Consider the following 24,815-nt stretch of genomic DNA (forward strand, 5'->3'; position numbering starts at 1 on the left):
GCGGTGAGTGGTGTCAGTGAATGGAGAGAGAGAGGGGGATTGAGAGGACGGTGCAGTGGAGAGGGATGGCTCTCAGTGGGTCAGCCCAAAAGCCCTGACCCCAGGAGGATTTGATGCCATTTTCCCACGCAGGGAGTCGACCTGAGAGGAGCTCGTTAACAACATCTGCCCCAGTTCAGGGAGATTAACCCCCACCCCCCCCCCCTCTACACACTCACACATACACACCGCTGTCAATCCCACTACCTCACACACACGAGTCCCACCGCTCTGGACAGGCCTGCCCAAGCCGGACAGGCCACTCCAGTCCCCTCCAGGCTCAGCTCAAAGGGCCTCCTGGAGATCCCAGCCAAAGCAAATCAATACAGTCTGACTCATAGGTGCAATCCCTAGAAACCATCACACACTGTACTCATCCGTTACACGCGAACTATGTCGTAGGCGATGTCTGTACATCAGAGGAGGCTCCAGATTTGAGTTTGTGATTACGCGAAGACTTTTGAGAGTGTGTTCAGAAGGTGTGTTTCCTGCTGGAAGTTGCCCATCCGGTCGAGCGAGCGAGTCAGTGATGTCACCAACGTCAAGACTGTCAGCCAGATTTGTGTAATGAGTTTTCCACTCGTGCTGACGTAGACAGAGAGACACACTCTGCTCTTATCACCTTGTTCACGTCTACTCCCACGAGACATGCAACTGGCAGGGCATGTTCTGACATAATGCGAGGAGACGCATGTGAAAAAACAGGATCGGCCTAGAGCACTGCCTCTGTTAAGCCGGAGCCTTGCATGAGCTGCACATATTATAGGTGCGCGTAGAGTAGACACACACGGTGGCAGAATCCACTGGGAATCCGCTGAATCCATGTTCTACAGGGCTATAATTAGGTTAGTTTTTGGAGAGGGGGTTAAACAAACAGGGGCTGTGAGGTCATAGGCAGATGGAAGTGGGATATGCCTGCACTTGCTGAGTGGGCACAGAGCTCCACATGACAGGAGAGAGAGAGAGAGAGGCCCTCGGGGCGCTCGGCAGGGGGAGAGCGAGGGGTGGGGGGGGCCCGACTCGGATGGCCTCACTGCCAGAACATTCAATCAATAGCCGTGCACTGTCCAGCAACACACCTTTCCCCACAGTTTCACTCCTAAATGATCATTAGGCGTGACATTTCTGTGCCAACCCCAGTGAGAAATGAGCTTCACAGACATGTTTTTTGCATCTAAGCAGATTTAAAAAACATACAGAAAATATGTGTTCATGAGACACCACCAGCATGGTTCATTAGACATTTGAGACATACAGTACACTGCATTGGTTTAGTCAAAAATGAGTTTTCAGTTATATAACAGAGGAACAGACACTGTATTGTGGGATTCCCTCTTGATGGATCTGCATCATGCTACTTATTTATATACTTGCAGGTCTCATGTGCCCATGTTGGCATCAAAGGAAAAGCAGGACAGTATATAGCAAAGGAGTTGTGCAGGTGAAAGCCACACTGAGGTTACATCATTTTCAGAGTTTGATAAATGACTAAAAACCATCAGTCCCATCGAGCCCACAGCAAACACCTTCTGACACTGAGGAGCAGGAAAAGAGAAAAGCTGCTTAATCACAAAAAAATGAGTTGGAAAGTGTGATTAGGTGACGGGTGGCTGCTGGCACGCTAGAGTGACTTAAGACCCTGTCAGTGAATGCAGGGAGGTCTGGATAATCTTTCCCTCCACAAAGGTGTGTGGGGCTAATCCAAGCCGCTGTGCTGAGCCGTGGATCAGGTCCTACAGGGAGTGTGGGAAGGCCAGCAGGACCGCCACTGCTCCGGCCCTCTTGGTGGCCGGAGCTTATTTATCCTAAAGGTGCACTGCAAACAGCAGCTTCTACACACACCTCTGCATTAATAGTGTCAGCCACAGTAATGTGTTGTTAAGTTCATGAATGTGATGCAATTGCAGTGCGATTTGTTAAAAAATTAAATCCACCACATAGATAGAACATCGCCACAGAGCTATTTTAAAAAGTTAAATGTAAATGAGCACAACAAAAGTTTCTCGGCGCAAATCAGAAATGATATGAAACACTAAATGTTGTCAACATGCAAACTACTTATTAAAATACTTAAGTTTAAGTCATTTATTGTCTATGCCAAACAGAGAGTTACAAATTATATATATATGTTGTCACATCAGCACTGACATACAATTCACCAAACTTTTCAAAACAAGTTTCAGATGACACCTAATGCCTTAAAAAAGACAGTCATTTATCGTGCCATCACTCAATCTATGGAATAGCCGCCCTCTTTACATCCGTCAATCCTCTCTCGTGTTTTATAGGGTATATTCATTCATTTTATAATACTTTTTTTTTTTAAATGTGTGAATTTACAACCACTTTTAAATGTGTCTGACGCTAATCAATTTTTTGTATTATTTTATTTGTTTTAGTTTTATATATTGAGATTCTTACATGAATTTTGTTTTTAAGTAGAAATGTTTTAACTGAATTCTTTTGATAAAATATGAAAAACATTCAAACTGACAGAGGCAGCGAAGTGATGACAACCTGTGGAATTAAATAGTCTGTCTTCACCAAGTAAACACTGAAATAATTGAGTGAACAAGTGTAAACTTAGGGGAAGGAAAAGTATTACAACTTGATAAGATGAATACTTTTCACCAACCATTTAAAAAACTAATTCAAAAAAGGGGGAAAAAGATGAGTATTATTTTAATTTTCTAATGTCAACTTCAAAACAAACAAGCCTGTAAAGAAATGTTTAACTGGAAATATCAGATAAAAATTCAATAGGCTTAAGTATTAGATATGTATATGTATATATGTAAAATCATAATCATAATTTTAAATGGATGGTTAAAATGATACTCAAGACTTTTTTCCAAATAAAGGAAAGCAACTTATAATTCTTTCACTATTAGTGAAGCCTTTTAAAGGAACTGGAAGACCAAATTATTTGTATAGTAAAAATTCTGAAGTGAAAATATCACTGTACCTGTATTTTTCTTTATAAAATAATAGCAGTGTGCAGCAAACATGCTGAAATTGTTTAATCTTTTACAAGATTATCATTGTGAAAACAACAGATTGTCATTCACTAAAATAACCCCTTTTAAAACAACCAAAATGTCCAAAAACCTCACAAAAGACAGAGTCACGAATCATGTTTCGTACAAATTTATTCAGCATTTAAGAATAGAGGATGGTCTTAAAATATGTAGAAACGTCAGTTTAAATAAACATTTTCGTTCAGGATAATGAGTAAACATGACACTGTCAAAAACCATCACAGAAAATAACATTTTACAAAAACAAAAATTTTTAACATTTTTTTTCACGTGACAAAAAACAATCGGGTTCACAAGCTAAAAAAAAAACTCTTACTATAAATAAAACTTGCGTTTGCGACCCGCACAGTCTTAACATTTCATTTGAACCTATAGGTCATGAAGGGAGGGAGAAAATAATAAAGAGACTACAAAAATTTGGACACAGTCGAGACAACTGACATTCTCTACAAATTAAGTGTAAACATTTATGAAGCAACTTTTTTTCCCATCCAGCTTTTCTGAAATACACCAAGCCTCTCTTAATGAGGCCACATGCCTTTTCATAGACAGAAAATATGGCATTAATTAAAATATAGAAGTCCAATTCTTCTACATAAAGTTTGATTGCTTATACTTGTGTGATAATAAAAAGCCTCTTTTTTTTGCAATGCATTTTTTACTCTGATGGGCTCGGTCCATTTTTTCAAAATGCATTTTAAAACTCAAGAGAATAATTTTTTGAACAAAAAAAACTTGTTTCTTTAGCAACCAAAAAAAAAAGGTTCAAGTATCCGAAGTACTTTTATTTCTATTTTTTTTTTTTTTAGTTTCGGTCCATTTTCAAAATGCATTTTAAAAGTCAAGAGATAAAATTGTTTTTTGAACAAAAAACTGTGATAAAAAGCCTCTTTTTTTGCAATGCAATTTTACTCTGATGGGCTCGGTCCATTTTTCAAAATGCATTTTAAAACTCAAGAGAATAAAATTGTTTTTTGAACAATTTTTAGCAACCAAAAAAAAAGTTCCGAAGTACTTTTTTTTTTTTTTTTTTAAAGTCTTTCTGCTTCTCTCTTCTCTCTCTCAGATGTGTGTGAGAGGTAGAGTCCCATTGACGCCAGTCCCTGCGCTCTGATAGTGCGGATGGACGCTGTGTAACCGGCTGCCCTGCAGAGAGGAATGCTCCGCGCTCTCTCCACCACCTGGAGGCAGGTACATGCTGATCATGTCCCTCAAATCCCCCAAGCACGCCCGCTGAGAGTGGGACGTGATGGCCGGCGGTGGTGAGCTGGGCTCGGTCTTGCACATGGAGCTCAGTCCCATGGAGCTGCCCTGCTGCTGCGTGGTGGTGTACGCTGCAGGAGACATACTATACGTGGACGCAGCGTTCATGTAGCTCTGCGCAGACGACATCATCGGGTACTGCAGCCCAGCCATCTCGTACCGGTGCATCTGCTGGATCTGCGGGCTGTTCATGCTGTGGTGCTGATGAGGATAAGCCAGCTGGTCCTGCATGAGAGAGTACGCGCTGTTCGTCCAGCCGTTCATGTGCGCGTATCCGTCCATGCGTTGACCCACAGACACAGAGCTGTTCACGGAGCTGGAGCCTGGAGCCAAAAGCCCACCTGGTAAGGAATACTTGTCTTTCTTCAGCAAGGTCTTGGTCTTCCTGCGCGGACGGTATTTATAATCCGGATGCTCCTTCATGTGCATTGCGCGCAGACGCTTGGCCTCGTCGATGAACGGCCTCTTCTCCGCATCGGTGAGAAGTTTCCAGTCGGCTCCGAGTCGCTTGCTGATTTCTGAGTTGTGCATTTTAGGGTTTTCTTGAGCCATCTTCCTCCGCTGGCCTCGGGACCACACCATGAAGGCGTTCATGGGTCTCTTGACGCGCTCCGGGTCATTGTTGGCACTGTTGTTGTTGTTCTTTGGCGCAGAGTTGGACTGCGGCAGAGGAGTCTTCAGCTCGGTTTCCATCATGTTATACATTATTCTGGCTGGCTTTTTCAGTGTTCAATGAAAAAAAAAAAAAAGTTCATAAAACAAGCGCCAGAAAAGTTAAAGAGGTAGTAGAGGTACTGACCAGTCTCATATAGGATTAAAAAGTTGTGCGCAAAAGTTGTGCCAAATGTGTCTCTTGCAGGTGCTTCTCTTCTCTCTCTGCTGTTAAAGCTGCTCAGTCTGTCCCGCACGGCTCTCAAACTGAAGTCTGTAAACTTGTTCCCCAAGCTCATGTGTTAATAGGCCTAGTGGCCGGACCATGTGATGTGGATTGACAGCGTGACAATGAGGAGCCAGGCGACCAATCAGCGCGCAGCTCCGCATCTCCACCGCGTAAACCAACCGGAGCGTGTTTTGGTTTAGAGGAGGAGGAGGAGGAGGAGGAGGGAGAGGGAAAAGTTTTAAAACAGCAAACCTGAGCGCAAAGTGTTTGAGATTTAAAAACCTTTATAATCTGAGAAGTTAAAGGGAAAAGCTGCTTATTTATTTTATGTATTGAAAGGGAACAAATTACATCCAAAATAGGATATTTGTTAGAAATTGGGACTCAGTTGAATAAAATATGCAAATAAAGTTTTAAAGAAAGTGTAGAACCATGTACCTTGCATGAAACGAGAAAGAGTAGACCTATATGCACTATATATGCTGCAAGGAAACTAAAGGGATGCCACCAGGAGTTTGGTAAAGAGGGCCTCTGTGCAGCTAATTTACTAATTAGTATTTTAATTAATTAATAGAGGAGGAGAGAGAGGTAAAAGTTTTAAAACAGCAAACCTGGACAGCAAAGTGTTAGAGATTTATAACCTTTATAATGTGAGAAGTTAACAGAAAATGCTGCTTATTTTATGTTATTGAAAGGGAACAAATTACATCCAAAATAGGTTATTTTATACATTTTGGGACTCAGTTGAATAAAACATGCAAATAAAGTTTTAAAGACAGTGTAGAACCATGTAGGCTTTACCTTAGGCAAGGCAAAGCTGCTTTATTTGTAGAGCACATTTCAGCAACAGGCCAATTCAAAGTGCTTTACATAAACATTCAAGAACAGTTATAAAAACATTAAAGATTAAAGATTAGAAAATAAAAACAAGCTAAAAATAAAAGCTATAGGATAGAAGTTAAAATAGAGTATAACACACAAGATTAAGTGCAGAATAAGATCATTATCTGGTTTAATAAAAGGCAGCAGCAGCAAACAGGAAAGTTTTAAGCTTTGATTTAAACGAACTCAGAGTTGGAGTTGGTCCTGCAGGTTTCTGGGAGCTTGTTCCAAATATTTGGTGCATAAAAACTGCATGTTTACATAAAACGATAAAGAGTATGCACTATATATGCTGCAAGGAAACTAAAAGGGATCAATGCCAATAAATGAATTAAAGAGGCGTATCTCAACAGGCCCCAAAACCCACCGAGAGTGAGGGCAAATACTTGAAGCAAAAAAAGTGGAATATTGGAAAAAAATCCTTTCATCTGTACCTGCTGCTGTCAAACACGCTTTTGTTGCTTTAATCATAAGGGGACATAAAAAAAAACCTCAGTCTTATTTGGGGTTTTCGGTGCTGTCAAAACACTCAATAGATTTGTTTTTGTATTTTTTAACAGATGTCTTTAAACATGTTTCATGAGAACCTTTTTTGGACCCAGCTGCTCGAAAGTTTTTTTTTTTTTCTCAGGAGTATTTCAGTCTCTGAATTAATCTCCTTTAAACAACTAAGAGGGGTTGAAATCATTCAATTTCATTCTAATGTAATATAAGGAGGAGTGTAAATACATTGCATTAAATCAGAATAAGACTGATGACTCCATAAAATAATATTCAAATGTTTTAAAAATCATTCAATAATAATGTTATTACCTCATAAAATTATTTCAACATGTTTTGAGCCAATATAGGACAAGTTTTACTGTGTTTCAGATTAAATGAATGGTTAAATGTGGCTGTTTTCTGCAGCGTTAAGGCGAAACTGTAATACATCAACGACCTCTTGTGGAGGAAACAGGGCTATCTCTTTATTCCCTGAGGAGAAAGTTGGAGTTTGGGACTTTCTGCAGCTCGCCCAGTCATGTCAGCTACTGTTTGCAGACTTGTTTTTCTCTCCGCGGTGTTAATGGTTATTAAAATGATCAACCTTCATTTGCATGTGTCTCTTTACAAACGAGCTGAAACGCGGCGTCGCCACTGAAACCGATCAGCCAACAGCTTCACACCTGCTAATGACCAGCAGCGGATCGGCCATCGAAAGCCATCTTTAACCATCAACACCTCAGGATTTATATTTACAGGAGCTCTGCAGGGAGCAGCAGGCTGCTATAGGGGCATTTTACAGCGTTTCACCTCCCAAACATTTAAATGCATTTTGTATTATATATCCAGCTGATCGCACACACTTTTATTTATGTTTTTTAATTTTTTTTAATTTCTTTTAATATATATATATATATAAATATTTTTTTAATTTTAATTTTCAGAGAGCAAATATTAAAATGCATTTTTTTATTATAGATGCAGCTAAGGGACCGGGAGCGAACATAATTTTTTTAATTTTTTAAAATGTATTTTAATATATATATATTCTTTTTTATTTTATTTTTTTAATTTAATTTTCAGAGAGCAAATTTTAAAATGCAAAAAGTATGTTTGGAAAATCGCGTATTTATCTGATCAGATCAAATCTGATTTACGGGTTTAAATGAGCTGCTTCTATTAAATTATCAATGAACCGATAACATCTTGTCCGTCATTGTTACTCTCCTTTCTTCACTATGATGAATGAAAGTTTTCAAAATAAAAGAAAAATCAAAATCCAATATTAAGTGTAATTTGCAGCATTTATAAAAGTTATGACTAAAAAAAAAACAGGCAAACAAAAATATGACTTTTCAAATGAAACATCTGTCAAGTCATTGTTACTCTCCTTTCTTCACAATAATGAATGAAAGTTTTCAAAATAAAGCAAAAAAATTCGAAATTAAGTGTAATTCGTAGCCACTTATAGACATATTTATAAATGTTATTACTCAAAAACAGTCAAAAAAAATATGACTTTTTTTCAAATTAAACTATATAGGCACAAATAAAGAAAAATAAATGGTGTGTTATATGTTACAGGGAGGGAAGCCTGCACGTCCCCTCAGCCATATAGTTAAATCAGCTGAAAAAGAGACATCACTTCATGAATTTAATTTTCGCGTTCAATGGGGCGTCACAAACACAGCCAGAGCAATAAAACTAACGTCCAATTAGCAGCCATCTATTCTCAGGGTAGCAGTTATTTGTTTATCTGGGCAGATCTCAATACTGATCCGCTTGTAATCTTCTTATGGAAATTGACCGGTAGCAGAGAGAGAGAGAGGGGGGGGGGAGAGAGAGCGAGAGAGCGAGAGAGAGAGAGAGAGAGAGAGAGAGAGAGAGAGAGAGAGAGAGAGAGAGAGAGAGAGAGAAAGCACCAGGAGAAACTGGGAGTTTGGTAATGAGGGCCTCTGTGCAGCTAATTTCCTAATTAAGGAAGGAGGACCACCAGCACAGTCTGTGAGGCTCAAAGGGGCTCTGCAGGATAACACTGTTGAATGTTGGGAAATAATGTGCACGTCCTGATGGGAGGATATAACCTGCATGCAGCCAGCTCCATGGATCATTTAATCTTTATAGCAAAAATGTTGAATTGTGCATGTATTTTTATTATTATTTTTGTTTATAGCTTATTTTGTATATTGGTAGAAATTCAATTTTTTTTATTCTTATTTTATTCTAACGTTTTTATCTATTCTTTTGTTATTATACTGTTTAACTTGCACCAACAAAACCAAAGCAAATTCCTAGTGTATACCTCTTACACCTGGCAATAAACACGATTCTGATTCTGATGTAATTTTCCTCTCAAAAGGAAATTTTTTTAAGTAGTTTTCGTTACAATTAAGAATATCAAAAGCAAATATTTTGTTTAGATGTCACATCTGGCTGCTAAAAAATTTTTCCACCTATATGTTTATTGGGTTTTCTTATTTTCACAAACACAATAATAATAATAAAAAAAAAAAAAACAACAACAAACACTGGTACAGCTCAGATCAACAAAAATGTATATAGGAGGTCATAGGAAATAGAAGTTAAAAGTTTTTGTTGAAGAATAAAAGATCTAATTCTGGCCTTTTTGGCCTAAATAAAACAAACAAAAAAAAGTTATATTTGCAAAGAGCTTTAAAGGGAATTAAATTCTATTCAAGTGGACACAAAACCACATTAATCCCACCTTTTGAAAACAGCTGAGTTCTCTAACATCCTTTTGCTCGGCTGTCAATAGAGCTTTACGGTCGCACAATGTGAATTAATGACGGACAAAATGCGCTCAACTTTAATATTATACGAGCAGACACATGTCTGCATTCAGCTGCAAAGAAGTCACTGATAATAGCTCCTAATTTATTGCCTTTTTATTGCCCCTTTTTTAATCGCTACAGCCTGCGTTTACAAGTTTTTATGTTATTCTTGACAATTCCCACATAGGAGGGAGATATTCTAATAATCGAAAGTGGCATCAATAAACAACATTATTTGACGTGTCCATGTTTAAACCCAGCGACCTCCTGGAATCAATAACTTTTTTTTGTTTCAGCTCAGTGACTGCAGACAAGGCCTTTGAGAAACAGTAATTAACAAAGAATAGCTTTTCAATTACAGCCACAATGGAGACTGTCTCATTAAGATTTGCATGATTTTTTTTTTTTTTTTTTTTTTGGACCAGGAATGCAAATGAAGATGCAATTTACGCACGGTCTGCTGTTCCTATTGTGTCTGCGTGAATGGTTGCGTCCTCCCAGTTCAACACAGGTAAAATAATATTCACGGGTCATTTAAAGGAATAAAAGTGATGCTATTATCACCTCTTTATTCCACAAAGCCGGGCGAGTAATTCCTGATGGTAATTTGACTTATTTGACCCAAAAAATACTTAACAAAAATCAGCTTTAAAATGTTTAATGTCTGTGTTTAATGCAGAGTCATGGCTGAGGAAACATTTGTCAGATTTTATTTATTTATTTATTTAATTTTAAAGGTTTGAACGGATTTTAACACATTTTCTTAAATCATGGTTCATTAATTTATGACAGGATATTCTAAAAATAAATCTTATTTTTATTCCTTTGGGAAAATGCAGACATTAATATTATGAGCTATAGTCTAGCAACAGGTAACATAAAACCTAATTTATATTATTTACATCTTTAGAGGCTCTACATGGCCGATCTGTTTGGAAAGTGAGCTTTTGGTTTACTTTGAGACATTATAAAAATAAAATACTTTTCTCATAAAATAATAATGTGAGAATATTTATGCACATCCAGTTTGATCAAAAACTTCCCAGGAATGACGACAAACTCTTTGAGAAGCAAAGAACATATTAAAATAACTGAGGAAAGGACCTGAAGATTTTTCTAATCTAATTAAGTTTCCTTTTTAATATGTTGAAGAATTAAATGAAAAATATTTCGAAAAATATGTGCAAATTTAGTCCAAAACCTTGAAATGAATAATCAGATTTGTTGAAGATGGTGTGACAGTTACTGTATGTAGCATCAGGACAGAGAATAAATAGAGACCAGGTATTGATCTGCTCTGTGTCATCACTTTCCCTCGATTGTTCCATCACAGAGCGGCTGTACATGGAGCTCAAGTCATCACCAGAGAGAAAGAGAGAGAGAGAATGAGAAGGAAAGGCAGATTAGTAAACTCACCACACGTTGTGGACGATCATCTCTTACTGTGGGCCCGTCTGAGGCAGTGAAAGCGTCTTAAGTTCAGTCATTAGGTGGAGGGACTGTCACTCAAAACCTTCAGAAAGAAGCACAACACACACACTCAGAACACAGATGCATCGATTTTCAGGAGAGCTTTAGTGGCAGGTCTTGTCAGGAGGGCTAATGGAGAACGCTGCATTCTTGCCTTCCACTGTAGTGATTTGTGTTTTCATTGTGGTGAAGCAGTGATATGTCCTGCCACCTTGTTCAGCTCTGTGGAATGCAAACCGTCTTATACTTATTGACCTCGGCTTGTAAAACAACATAAAAAAAGCTCTCCTGTAGCAAGAATGCTTCAAACTTTAGCCTCCTTTTTTTCTCCCCGGCAGGCCAAGCATGTCCTTCCTCATTATGTTCCTGTGTGAGCGAGGCCAAGGCTGCTGACACAGACCCCAGTGTAATCTCTTTAACCCGCCACTGTCATGAGCAGACAAGGCGTGACCACCCAACGCTCTGCTCCGTCTCACTTAGCCCAGGGAATAGTTTTTCACTTCATCACCTCGCACCCTCTTCGGCTTGTAGCTGCTTATCGTTTTAGGGATGCACGTTTCAAACATATTTTATCAAGTGTGCTCGACACATAAGTGCGTGCAGAATTGCTCAGCAGTGCACAGGCACAGACACAGCCGGGGGTTAATCATTGTTACAAGACCACTTAATATAATCTTGTGCAGCAGTGTGCAGTTAAAAATTCATATACTCACTGACCCTTGGAGTTTGCCATAATTGACACAAGCGTTTTTTTGCTGTGGTTATTGACTAATGAAGCTAAAAGCAAATGAAATTATATCACAGGAGAGGACATCGCTGGAGGCATTATTAAATGGATACACAATGATTATTAGCTCCTTGAAGTCATTCCTCAGACAAAGACTCTTTACTTAGCAGATTAGGGGGAAGGCTCGTATTAAAACATTTGGTATATGACGCGTTAAATGAAAAATAAAACTGTGAATTATAAGCTCTTATCCATTGAAAGCTAATTTCAATTCAGTTTAAATTAAGCAGAAAATTTCAATAAATATGGTTTTGCTTCTGAGCCACTGGGCGAGGCCGGATTAAGCCATCTAGAGCGCAACATGATCACTTCTTCTACTGTTTGCTTAGGAAAAAAGTGTCTGAACTTCCTCTAGCTGGAGCTCGGCTCACACTTGAACCTCTAATCTGTGCCATCTTCATTTATCCTATAGAGACATCATATTACAGCTCATTTGCTGCTTTTTCAAGGGTTCGCCACGCAGGCGTTTTCAGAGTGAGATGCACTCTGAATAAATGCTGTAAACGTGCAACAAAAGAGTTTAAATTAGGCCTCCGGATGCTTTTTTTTTCTTTTTTGCACCAGCGTTAAAGTTATGATAGTGTGTCAGCAAGCAGATGCCTGCAGCCTGTGAATGGCATTATCAAGCATCTCTATATATGATGAGCGTTTTAAATACTGTTATTGCCTGACTGGCTAATTACAGCGCTCATTATTTCCCATGTATCTTTTGAATCATTGCCATGTTCAGTTTTTTTCCAAAAACAATGGAAACTTTCTCCCTGTTTTGTTTGGGAGAAAGTGCTGAATCGCCACTTTTTGCTTTGCGCCATGCCCAAGCAAGCGGCCCTCTTTTGTTTTAGCCATAATTGAGATCCCACTAATCTAGCCTCTTTTTAAAAAATGAAACAGCCTCTTTGTCGAGCCTTCATTAGCTTAAGATAATATTGTGAGAATGCGCAATTAATTTGCGGTGTAACTTTAATTAATTAAATACACCCAATTTTGTAACATGATTAATGCCACCAAGTTGTTATCTGTATTCTCCTGCAAAATGAATATGTAACAGCGATACGGCACCGAGCATTAATTGCAAGAAATTGGGGGCTTTTAAGAAGCCAAAACTAGGTTAGGTAATTATAAGAGGTAATTTATTAAACCTTAAATAAAGAAACAAACAAGCATGAATTGATATATAAATCATGAGTGTGTAATCTGGCTGTGATTTGGGGAGAAAATGACAAATCTTTTATTGCGTGCATAGCACTTGATAAAGCAGATAGTGGTCATAAATTTAGTCCCAGTCAAGGTCTCATTAGAGGAAGCATAATTTAATTAAGAGTTAGCCATCGACCTCTAAATATATTAATTACCTTGAGCATGACGAGATGAGTGCAATGATTATTGCGTATTTCATTAGAGTGAGTCTTGTGGGAGAAGAGCAAACTAAGGTGGGGAGCTGACGGTGTTGACAACATAATGGATGGGCCGGTCCGAGATGAGTTTGGTCACCTTGCCTTGAGAGGAGGTGAGACAGAGGACAGCTCAGGTCCTCCAGAAGGTAGCATGTCTCCGCTCTGTTTACTGGTAAAGAGCTCTCAGGTTAGTGTTTGAAAAAGGTTTGGCAAGTCCGTATCACACTGAAGTGAATTATTTTTTTTACCGCATTAACAAATGATCATATGAGGAATAAATGAAAATGTGAGCACTGTTTTTAGAGACAGCTCGGGATAAAGAATCAACATTAATAATTTGGTGTTCAGTGTGATGAAAAAAAATCTCAAAATACAAATATCATTAAATTACATGCTGGAGTTGATTTTGTGACAGTTCAATACGAGAAAAAATAAATATTTAAATTTCATATTTGACTGGACTACAAACTGCATTTTTATCCCTAAGCTTGTAGTTCAGTGTCTTGTTGCTATAACCTCTGAATATGGTGTACGAAAGAAACGAAGGCTGCAACTACCGATTATTTTCATTGTCGATTAATCTGTTGGTTATTTTCATGATTAATCGATTAGTTGTTTTGTCTAAAAATAATGTCAGAAAATGGTGAAAAATTTCTCAAATGTTTCCCAAAGCCCAAGATGACGTCCTCAAATGTCTTGTTTTGTCCACAACTCAAAGATATTTAGTTTACTCTCATAGAGGAGTAAAGAAACCAGAAAATATTCACTTTTAAGAAGCTGGAATCAGAGAATTTATATGTTTTTTTTTCTTAAAACTGTACCCAAACTGATTAATTGATTATCAAAATAGTTGGTGATTAATTTAATAGTCGACACCTAATTGATTAATCGTTGCAGCTCTGGTGTTTAGCGTGACAAACAAATCTCCAAACCAAATATGATGAAATGACATGCTGGATGTGATTTTGTAACAGTTCAATGTGAGAAATAAATATTTAAATTTAAAATAAGTTTCCATTTGACTGAACTAGAAACTGTATCTATGCCTCTTACGTTGTTGTTTAGTGTCTTGTTGCTATAACCTCTGAATATGATGTACAAAAGAAAATAAGTCAGCAACTAACGATTATTTTCATTGACGATTAAGCTGTTGAATATTTTCTTGATTAATCGATTATGTGTTTGGTTTATAAAATGTCAAAAAAATTGTGAAAAACGTTGATCGATGTTTCCCAAAGCCCAAGATGACGTCCTCAAATGTCTTATTTTGTCCACAACTCAAAGATATTCAGTTTACTGTCATAGAGGAGTAAAGAAACCACAAAATATTCACATTTAAGAAGCTGGAATCAGAGAATTTAGACTTTTTAATGTGATTATCAAAATAGTTGGTGGTTAATTTAATAGTTGACAACTAATTGATTAATCGTTGCAGCTCTGATGTTTAGTGTGACAAACAAATCTCCAAACCAAATGTCATGACATTACATGCTTTAGTTGATTTTGTGACAGTTCAATGTGAGAAATAAATATCCAAATTTCAAATAAGTTTCCATTTGACTGAACTAGAAACTGTACCTATATCCCTAAGGTTGTTGTTTAGTGTTGTGTTGCTATAATACATGAATATGGTGTACAAAAGAACATAATAAAAAAGGGGTTCTTAATGCAACTGCTAAACTAAGAGCCTCTGTTCTCTAATGCTTTACTTTTACATTTCGCTTATATCAACTTTTCACTAACTCAGCTAACAAAGAGGTACACCTTGGTGTGTCACCTATTGGTGTACACACACACACACACACACACACACACACACACACACACACAGACACAGACCAGAGGAGTGCAGAGGCGACGGCTCATTGCCCCACAGACTGATACGTCAATGAAACATACAAGACGTGCCGCTGCATTGGAGCGATTTGCAGCCTCGCTCCTCTCCTGGCTGACAGCAGGACAAAGAGCCTAAAGCTACTATTATCTGCAAGCAAGCTCTCATTCTCGCTTTCATCTTTCTCCTCACTTACACAAACATAGATGTAGACGTGCTTGTGCAAAAAAAAAAACACGGAGCTCAGCGCAAAGTCTCAGATGCATCCAGTGTGCGTATCAGGACGGGATAAACTTTGGCATTGTCGAGGGGTTTGGACATTGTTAAAGTGTCAAAATGGTTGTCGACTGTGTGGCGTTGGCATGTAAAAGAATTGTAGTAGATTTTCTGAGTCTGTGTCAGTATTTTTGCAACAGGACAGAAGTCAATATTCTCAAACTTCAACTGCATTTTTAATTCTTCTGCGTCAGATCTAGACCAACAGGTGACATGACATGTCTTTAAAAAGAACCACATGTAAAGAGTCTTAAGTAATTTATGCGTGAACAGAGATAGTAAACACAAAGCTTCCTGCACCATCTCCCTGAATGCCCCCTCCCTCCTCTCTTCACTACTAACCTCCTCCCACTCTGGCCAGAAAATTGAGGACACTCACCAAGGTCTGACTGGTCCCAAGGCTGCTGCTGCTGCTGCTGCTGCTGCTGCTGCTTCCCAGTCCCTCTGTTAGACACACCTTCAACAGCTGGCCACCAGCAGGGCCAGCAGCAGGACCATGGACTGGAAGATAGCAGTGACATCCACGGCCCAGACTCCAACCACGGCCATTCAGACGGCGGCACCACCACCATGGCAGCTCCCTGTGCAGCAGAGGAATATAAAGAGCGAGAGAGCCGGGCAGTCAGTGGCGTGGTGGTGCACACTGCAGCTGAGCTCTCCCTGCTCTGGGACCCATCTCATTCAGCCAAGATTGCTTCATACAAAAGTTGACAATGCACCAGTGAAAGCCATTGTTGATATTCAACATTTTTTAAATAGCTGAGCAGAATAGACAACATGGCAGGCTGCAAAACTTGGCAAGGGAAACTGACCTGGAGCTTCCCGTTTTGAAAGGGTTGCCACACTGGGTGAGAGGAGAGGGCTATTGTGTTAAAAAAAAGAGAGAGAGAGAGAGGGAGAGCTGGTGTGAAAGAGCTCAAAAAACAAAACATCTCCCATCCCGAGAGAGCAGAGTACAAAGCTTTCTGTGCAGCAGGAAGAGGACAATCACCTCGCACGGTCACAAGCATATACGCATTACCAGGAAAGGCAACAACAATGAAATCAATGCACTCAGATCCAGTTTAAAACAGGATATTAGATTTCTGACTCTTGAGCCGAACAAGGAAGAACACCCTGGTTGAGTTGTAACAAAATAAACCTGAGAACAAGTGTGTCAAACTCGACATTTGGAGTTAGATATGACAAAAGTCACACAACTGTAATTGACTCTGGGCTCGGCTACCGTCCAGAGGAATGTCTTCCAGAGGGCCATCTATTTCTCTAATGTTGCACAGATGAGGACGATACCACCCGACGCTGCTAATGGTGTTCGGTTTCCGTCATTGTCAAGCTGACAAGCGTGCAGATTGATATGGATATTTAAGAAGCCTTTAAGCTTCCATATGTCACAGCGCCACAGTGTCACTCGTGCCTCAGAAGCTATCAAAACATCTAATGTAGTGTAGTGTGTGTTTGTGTGTGTGTGTGTGTGGCTGGTAGCCCTCAGGCGGCTCCCAGTGTTGTGTTTCGAGCGTCCTCGTGTCTCTCAGTGGGCAGTAGGGTGGGAGAGAGGGGCCTGAGTGACTGATGTGGATTTGAAAACCCCTGAAGGAAACAGCTGCAACACCTGAGAGCCTTCCCTTCCAGCACAACACAAATCTCTCCACTCATTTAGTAATGCATCACAATATACTGTTAACTCAAAGTAACTCAAAGTGCACTTGGCTTTTTTTACTTGCCTGCTGATTAATCTGCTGTTGCAATAAACCAACAAGCACTGCAACTAATGCAATTAATAACAATTGCAAAAATCAACCTATTTTTTCCCTCAAACTATTTTTTATTGTCTTCTGACCTTTTTAAAACTCAATACTAGGGCTCTCCTGGACCAAAGAAATTCTTAGTTGACTAACAATCCTACGATTTGTCGACTAATCGATTAGTTGATTAAATCAACAGATCTGTAAAACTGAGATTCTCCTCAAAGAAACACACAAAAGCAACACTTTAAATATTGTGTTTACCAGATATGTGCTCATAAGTTTCTTGGAAATAAGCCATTTAGCATGAAAAAGCATTAAAAAAACGACTAATCGACTAAAGAAATCTTAGTCAACTAAGACCAAAACGACTGATTAGACAACTAATCTAAGAGGGGGCCGCCCTGCTTACCCAATATGTAGAAAAGTATTCAAGTGGTAACTCTTCTCTCTGCAACAAACTGAGTTTGCGCATTTGATGGTGACAAAATACGGATATGACCATACAGCCCTGTTATTACACCAAATAAGAAAATATGTATGTTTCATATGTCTTATGGGCTATATGCATGAGCAAATATAAGATAATGTTGTTCTCCAAAAAGTAATTCCGAGACAAAGATCAGACTAAAGCACGAGTTGATTACAGAAGTCTACTTTCCTGTAAGACCTCTCATCAACAAACTGTAATAAAATGCCAATAACAGAAATCCAAATAGTCATATTAGGGATTTGGGAACACTGAAAAAAGTTCTGTTAACAACAACACAGATATAGAGCAGATTAGAACTGCAAATAACGATTATTTACATTGTCGATTAATCTGTTGGTTATTTTTTCTCGACTAATCGATTAGTTGTTTGGTCTATAGAATGTAAAGAAAATGGTGAAAAATGTCTCAAATGTTTCCCAAAGCCCAAGATGATGTCCTCAAATGTCTTGTTTTGTCCACAACTTAAAGATATTCTGTTCACTGTCTTAGAGGAGTAAAGAAACCAGAAAATATTCACATTTAAGAAGCTGGAATCAGCTTTTTCTTAAAAAAATTACCCAAACTGATCATCAAAATAGTTGGCGATTAATTCAATATTTGACAACTAATGGATTAATCGTTGAAACTCTAGAGAAGAAGATCCTTTGCATTTAGCCATGTTTTACAGCAGGGCTTTCTGTGAGCACAAACAGTAGTTATGCACCATTTTCTGTGGCCTACATCTGAAACAAGTCATGAGTTCAAATATAATAAATAAAATTAGGAAAAGTCATGAAGCATCAAGCAGATAAAACAATGTTAAGTATGTCTTTTGAGCTGTGAGAGAGGAGTCTTTAGGGATACTAATACCTACTACAGTGTCATACACTATAATGTAAAGTGGAAAGCTTCAGGAAGAAAAATCTGTGAGTCTTGTTCTGCAGCGTTCTCACTTGCTCAAAGGCTGATCCGTGTGTGCGTGTTTGAGAGAAGAAGGTGAACAGAGAAACAGGACCAGTCTGGCCCTTTGACATATAGGCAGGCTCAGAGTTGAAGATGTATAATTACATTGAGCAGGGAGAAATTACAGCTGTGAGAAAGAAGGCAGAGCCCACATAATCTTATAGGTGTGTCAGTGCTCGGCTTCAGGACAGAGCAAGAGAGAGAGAGAGTAAGAGAGAGAGAGAGAGTAAGAGAGAGAGAGAGAGAGAGAGAGAGAGAGAGAGAGAGAGAGAGGGAACCTGTGGCGTCTTTACTGGAAACCCACGTCAGCGCCACCCATCACACACTATTAGCTGCCATCAAAGCTCTAATTTTACTCTAGCATTACACCCCGCTCCCTGCGTCCCCCTCCCTCCCCTGCTGCTCTGGATGGTGCAGCCTGGTGGGAAAACGACATTCAATCCGCTGTCCGCCCCATTCAGGCCAAATTGGCAAATGACAGCTCTCCGCCTCTCAGATTTCGGGAAGTGAAAAGGTACCACCGCCACCGCCACCATCCTCCAAGAAGCATGTTGATGGGGGGGAAAGAAGGAGAAGGAGGAGGAGGAGGAAGAGGAGGAGGAGGAGGAGGGGGAGAGTGAGGACCGGTGAGGGCCGAGGAGTGGACCGAGGAGGTGGGTTAACAGCCTCCCTTGTCCTGACGGTGCTGGACAGAGAACACAGAGAAAAGAGAGAAGAATGCCTACTCAGCAGATCAAAAGAACTTCCCTGAGACCAATGGGGAAAGTTGACCTCAATCCCCTAATCACCCACTTTACCACTGCGCGGGCACATGGGAATACAGCGTTTGGCCTCGTGGAGGTCAACAGCAGCGAGAGGGCAGCACACACAGTCGAATCGTATAGAGATGCTGACTTGGGAGCCGTCACTGTGCCTTAAAACCAGCTTTCTGCAGAAATAAACCCTACAGACAACAAGCCGTGGTCTGATGAGCTGCACAGGAAAGGAAATATATGCAGCACTGCTCGACACACATGCACAGACAACAAGCTCTTTCATTTTACCATGACACACAGGGAAAAGACACAGAACATATTGTGTTAGTCACTAACTGGCCGCCCCGGCTGAATGGTACTCTTGCTGCTAATTAAGTGCTAATGGCGGTTCCCCCTGCGGAGAATACTAATTAATGCTCCATTCTTCTGCGGGCTGAGCGCGTACTCCAGCGCGGCCCTAATGAGGGGAGGCAGGTACGTCTTCTCCCAGGCTGGGTTAATAAGCACAACACAGTGGGGTCTGAGTAGAGAGGGCCATACCAGGGGGCTGCTTCCTGTTCCCTAATCTCAACAGACCCCCCGAAGAACGCCACACAATGAGCCGCGGAGGTAATGAAAGGATTTGTTCCATAAAGTGGGAAAATGGGCCAGCTTGTGTGTCCGCACCTCAAAAAGTTTTGGTGTCTGTACTAATGTAACGTTAACAGGGAGGAAATTCTGGATTTAAAAAAAAATATATGACAACAAAACAACCTACAGAAAGTGATATTTCTTCTTCCAGGCAACGATATTTGTAAAAATAAATAAATAGGGGGGCTTAGGGCTGAGGGATAGGGAGAAAATCAAATATTAGAATATTTTTGACCAAATACCTCGATATCGATATTGCGACAATATTGTAGGGTTGACTATTGGTGATTTCATTAAATATTTACTAGGGCTAGGGCACTAATTTCTTTAAAGCATTAATGTATCTTGCGATTTTTAGGTTTTAGGTTGTAGCGGGCTCAGTTTTACTAGAAACTACAACACATAAGGAATCCATTGCTACCAACCATGTCATACTACTTTGTCACAAAGGAGGTTACATAACGCTCCAAACTTGCGCTAAATTTTGGCGAGGAAAAACTGGCATGGCTATTTCAAAGGTGTCCCTTGACCTCTGACCTCTAGATATGTGAATGAAAATGGGTTCTATGGGTACCAACAAGTCTCCCCTTTACAGACATGCCCACTTTATGATAATCACATGCATTTTTGGGGCAAGTCATAGTCAAGTCAGCACACTGACACACTGACAGCTGTTGTTGCCTGTTGGGCTGCAGTTTGACATGTTATGATTTGAGCATATGTTTTATACTAAATGCAGTACCTGTGAGGGTTTCTGGACAATATTTGTAATTATTTTGTGTTGTTAATACATTTCCAATAATAGTTACACAGATACATTTGCGTAAAGCAAACATATTTGCCCACTCTCATGTTGATAAGAGTAAATACTTGACAAATCTCCCTTTAAGGTACATTTTTAACAGATAAAAAATGTGTGATTAATTTGTGATTAATCGCGATTAAATATTTGAATCGATTGAGAGCCCTAATATTTACACAATGAGATTTTTGATAAATAATCATCAGTAATGCGGATATAATGACTAAGTGGGTAAAGACAAATAATAGAACAGCTAGAACAGTCTGGTAAGATTAGATTTTACGATATCAAAAAAATCTAAGACGATATCTAGGCTCATATCACGATAGATATAATATCGACATATTGCCCAGCCCTAGGGGAACTGTGTCCATATTTCACAGGGACGTCAGTATATAACTATTGTATGTATATATTATTTGTAAACAGCAATGCCAAAGTATAGAAGTACTTGGAAAACTGTTCCTTTTTTTTAAATTTTTTACACCATTTCGTATTGGGTATGTCTTCCTGTGTGTCTTCCTACAGAATTACGACCCAGAAACTGCTGATGTCTCTTAGAAAACAACTTCTATTCTATATAGTTTCCAGCTGCACCGCGGAAAAATAAATAAATACATTACCTGTTTGGATGCAGAAAGCCTGGGAATCAGATTCAAAGTGCTGAAGAATGAATGGCTGTGCGAGTATGCGGGGGGGTGCGTGCGTGAGCGTAAACACAGATTGAGGACGGTATTGGAATTACCTGAGTGAGATAATGGCGGTGCATTAGATTAACTTTCAGTCCTTAAATGCAACACATTTAGGCAATCTTGTCCCCCAAAAACATGTCAATGTCTGAAAAGCCTCCCTCTCGCTATCAGGAGCCTCTGGTCCCCCACACTGATGCAGCTGGCAAGGCGCTATACCGTCGACAGTCAAAACGCAGCGCCAGATCTAGTTATAAAATAATTGAATTTTCATATCAGAGGGGACCAGAGTCCCAGCAGACAAAAGGACTGCTGAGTCCTCTCTGATATTGGCTCAGGCCCTTTGCCATGCGCATGAAATCAGTATGTTAATGTTCCAGGGTTTTCTTTTTTTAAGGGCACTTGTGCTCTCGCAATGTACTACCGATGCGGTTTCAAAAAAAATTGCAACTATTGATAAGTAGGCAGCCAGCAACCTCCTCGACCCCTCCTCCCACCCAACATGCCCACCGCCGCCCCCCCCCCCAACCCACCGAGGCTCGAGACGTTCTCGCACCCCCATCCTCCCCCATTATTAAAATTGTAATTTATTTTTCTAAATCAGAATGACAGCTTGCTTTCTTTTCTCTGCAGCAGGCAGTGAATCACCGAGCTTTAATTACTTTCGTAACTTCGCTGACCCTGTGAGCGTGCTGCTCTGCCAGAGAAAATGGGACCTCCAACAAAGGCCCTCCACAAACCACAGCCGCCTTCGGGTTCATTCAAAATGCGAAAATTGATCAAACTACGGATTTTATAAGATTTTGTTAACATTTCACCTCCTATCTTTTTCACACTCTCCCACCCCCCCCCCCAGAAACACCCCCGCTCTGCAGCAGCTCTGCACTCCCTGTCTCCTGGCCCACCTCCTGAAGAAAACTCACCAAACAACCTCAGTCCAACTCTCCCTCTTCCCTTTTTCTGGTGTGCTTGTGTTGACTCAACAAGGTCTCTTCAGGTCAAAGCAGCCAGAGGTCACACTATCATCAGTAACCCCACCATATCCAGGCCGTGGCCTCGGCAGCAGGGAGACAGACAGTGCTGGGTCCCGAGGCCACAAAAGCACAGATCAACAGGGATGAACGCCACATTTGATCACTTCACAGATCTTTGGCCTGCAGACGTCAGGGTCAAGCTTTATTCAGCACGGCCGTCAGAGTCTATCACACGGACCTTTCTCTGACCACGGGTCATCGCCACAAAGGAGTCAAAAGCATCTCTGAAACCGTCACACGGATCACAGCCGTGACACTGATGTGTTTGACTTTTAAGTCGCACAGGAAGAAGGTTTAAGATGCTGCCCTCCACTGCTTTGTTGCTACAAAGTTCAGGCATGTTTCTTGTTCGCCAGCAGATTCACATTACTCCCGCCAGCCTGACTTATTAAAGAAGCTAATGTGTTGTAATCCCCGCTATCGCTCTCACCTTCTCACATGGCACACCTCTGTTTTTGGGCCGTGCCACTGTGTGAACCAGGGGGGGTGCGCCGGCACGGTTGGTCTTTTGCTGACTGCCTGATAATTGAATGAGCGATTATCCCTCCCATTAATAGACAATGATACAGAAAGCACTGCCATATGTACGGAATATTAATGAGTGGCTGCAGCGGCCTAGATAAGAGGAGCGCCATGCGGTTGCTGTAATAGGGGTTAAAACAATTTGCCCCCCCACCACCCTATCCCTCCCCACACACACACACACACCAGCTCCCATGCTTCCCACTATGCTAATCCTCCATCCGCTCACCAGCTAAGCAGGCTGCCACCAACCAACCGACCGACCACCCCCCATGGCCTGGACTTGTGCTGGGCGCTGACCTCGCCGCTGCCAAGGCCGAGGCGCCATTGTGCAAGAGTGCGAGCAGGGTCACTCCACAACAGAATGACATGCTAATGACGGGAAGCAGCGGGTGTTTAGTATTTATGTTATGAGACATTTTGCAAGAAGAGAGCTGGAAGCACATTCTGATGTTTACCTTCTAGTTTCATCTCACTTAGAGGTGCGACGATTAATCGCTTGGTTATTAATTCAAGAACTTTATGCAAGCGTAACGATATTGCCCTCACATGGTGCATTATATTAAGAAAAAGACTGCACACATACAGTATCTACAAGGAATAAATAAGGCATGAGTTGGAATAATGTTCTGTGCAGTCCGTACCGATCTGTAAAGATTCTCGGTGGCCTCGTTTCCTTGACTAGTGAGATGATAACAGTCTATTTTAACAACGAGAGGCACCGTAAGAGGAACACAAAGCTGATGTGTCCGTGCGTAACGCCGTCTTGCCACAATGGCCAAAATTAATCACCAAATATTTTGATAATCAATTAATCGGTTTGAGTAATTTTTTTATGAAATAACAGTCAAAATTCTCAGATTCCAGCTTCTTAAAGGTCTTATTGATAACATTTTTATGTAGAAGAATTTGTTTTGTTTTTGTCATTCATCTTTAAAATAATAAATCATACACCAGTAACTTGGTTAAAAAATCTCCAAAATTAACAGGAATTACAACTCAAGTGTAAACCTTTTGAATGTAGCAACAAATTGGTCAAAAGGTAAACAGGAATTTAAATTCTGTATATATTATATATAGTATATAAACATGGAATTGAATTGAATAAATCAGCCCCATTGATACCAGATCCAGCTATTTGAGTCAGTATCGGCCCAATATCTGGTCCGTTTCAGTATCAGTGCATCCCTACTTCTAACGAGGCTTCAAACGACGTTGGTATCACGCGGTGTCTCTGGGTCGTTACTTAGTGTAGAAAAAACAGATAAATGGCTGAGATTGACGGTAAGTGCCTGGCAACGACTTGTTGTGAAGTGAACGCAATTGAACGGAGGAGGGAGAATGAGACATGTCGGGGCTGAATGTTATCAGTGTTATCAATAGCACCTTTAAACATGAATATTTTCTGGTTTCTTTTCTCCTCTATGACAGTAAACTGGATATCTTTGAGTTGTGGACAAAACAAGACATTTGAGGACGTCATCTTGGGCTTTGGGAAACACTGATCGACATTTTTTGACATTTTTATAGACCAAATACCTAATCAAGAAAATAATCAACATTGAAAATAATCTTGCAGCCCTAATCTCACTGTTTTTCCTGCTGAATCTGTCTTCATCTTCTTGCTGTCACAAGCAAAGTATTATTTTTTTTCTCCATCTGATATTCAGGTAAAGTAAAGATGCAAGAGCAGCTGAAGCCGGCGGCGCCACAAAGGCCCATCCAGCATCACCTCCATCACATTTCATTAAAAGGTTGCAGAGGGGTGAAACAGTCGGGGCACACTTCTATATGAATCACCACGCCAATCAATATCTAACATCTATTAGCATTTGGAAAGCAATATTTCCCCTTTTACCTTGCAATAATTGTGCTTAATGCTGTGAAGTACCTTATCATAGGTCTGACGGCAAGAGAAAGGCCAGTTACCATGGTGACTGTGAAAGCCATTGGTTTCCTTTTCAGCAGAATAATGAACTTCTCTCCTCCGTGTGTCACTCTTCCACTCCACTCTCAGCCTCTTCGATTAAATTGAAGTCCACGCGTCCTTGAAATCCCTCGTCTCTGC

At 40.2% G+C, this 24,815-nt stretch overlaps 1 protein-coding gene across 2 annotated transcripts; it reads right to left on the reverse strand.

Moving 5' to 3' along the window:
• Positions 1–3,170: 3,170 nt before the first annotated feature.
• sox3 (SRY-box transcription factor 3) lies at positions 3,171–24,815 on the reverse strand. 2 transcript variants are annotated; one of them, XM_074648507.1, is made up of 5 exons: positions 24,677–24,815; positions 15,951–16,000; positions 15,518–15,719; positions 10,794–10,890; positions 3,171–5,381 (listed from the first exon to the last, which is right to left on the reverse strand). In XM_074648507.1, exon 5 carries the CDS (start codon positions 5,043–5,045, stop codon positions 4,140–4,142), a length of 906 nt encoding a protein of 301 aa, XP_074504608.1. In that variant the 5' UTR covers positions 5,046–5,381; positions 10,794–10,890; positions 15,518–15,719; positions 15,951–16,000; positions 24,677–24,815; the 3' UTR covers positions 3,171–4,139. The 2 variants fall into 2 exon arrangements, with proteins under 2 accessions (XP_074504608.1, XP_074504607.1); XM_074648506.1 differs by having other exon boundaries at positions 24,639–24,815.

This window comes from Sebastes fasciatus, chromosome 10 (assembly GCF_043250625.1).
Source record: "Sebastes fasciatus isolate fSebFas1 chromosome 10, fSebFas1.pri, whole genome shotgun sequence".
NCBI lineage: Eukaryota > Metazoa > Chordata > Actinopteri > Perciformes > Sebastidae > Sebastes > Sebastes fasciatus.

Excerpts from the sequence above, each read along its gene's own strand:
- sox3 (XM_074648507.1), bottom strand. The coding sequence starts at position 5,045 with ATGTATAACATGATGGAAACCGAGCTGAAGACTCCTCTGCCGCAGTCC.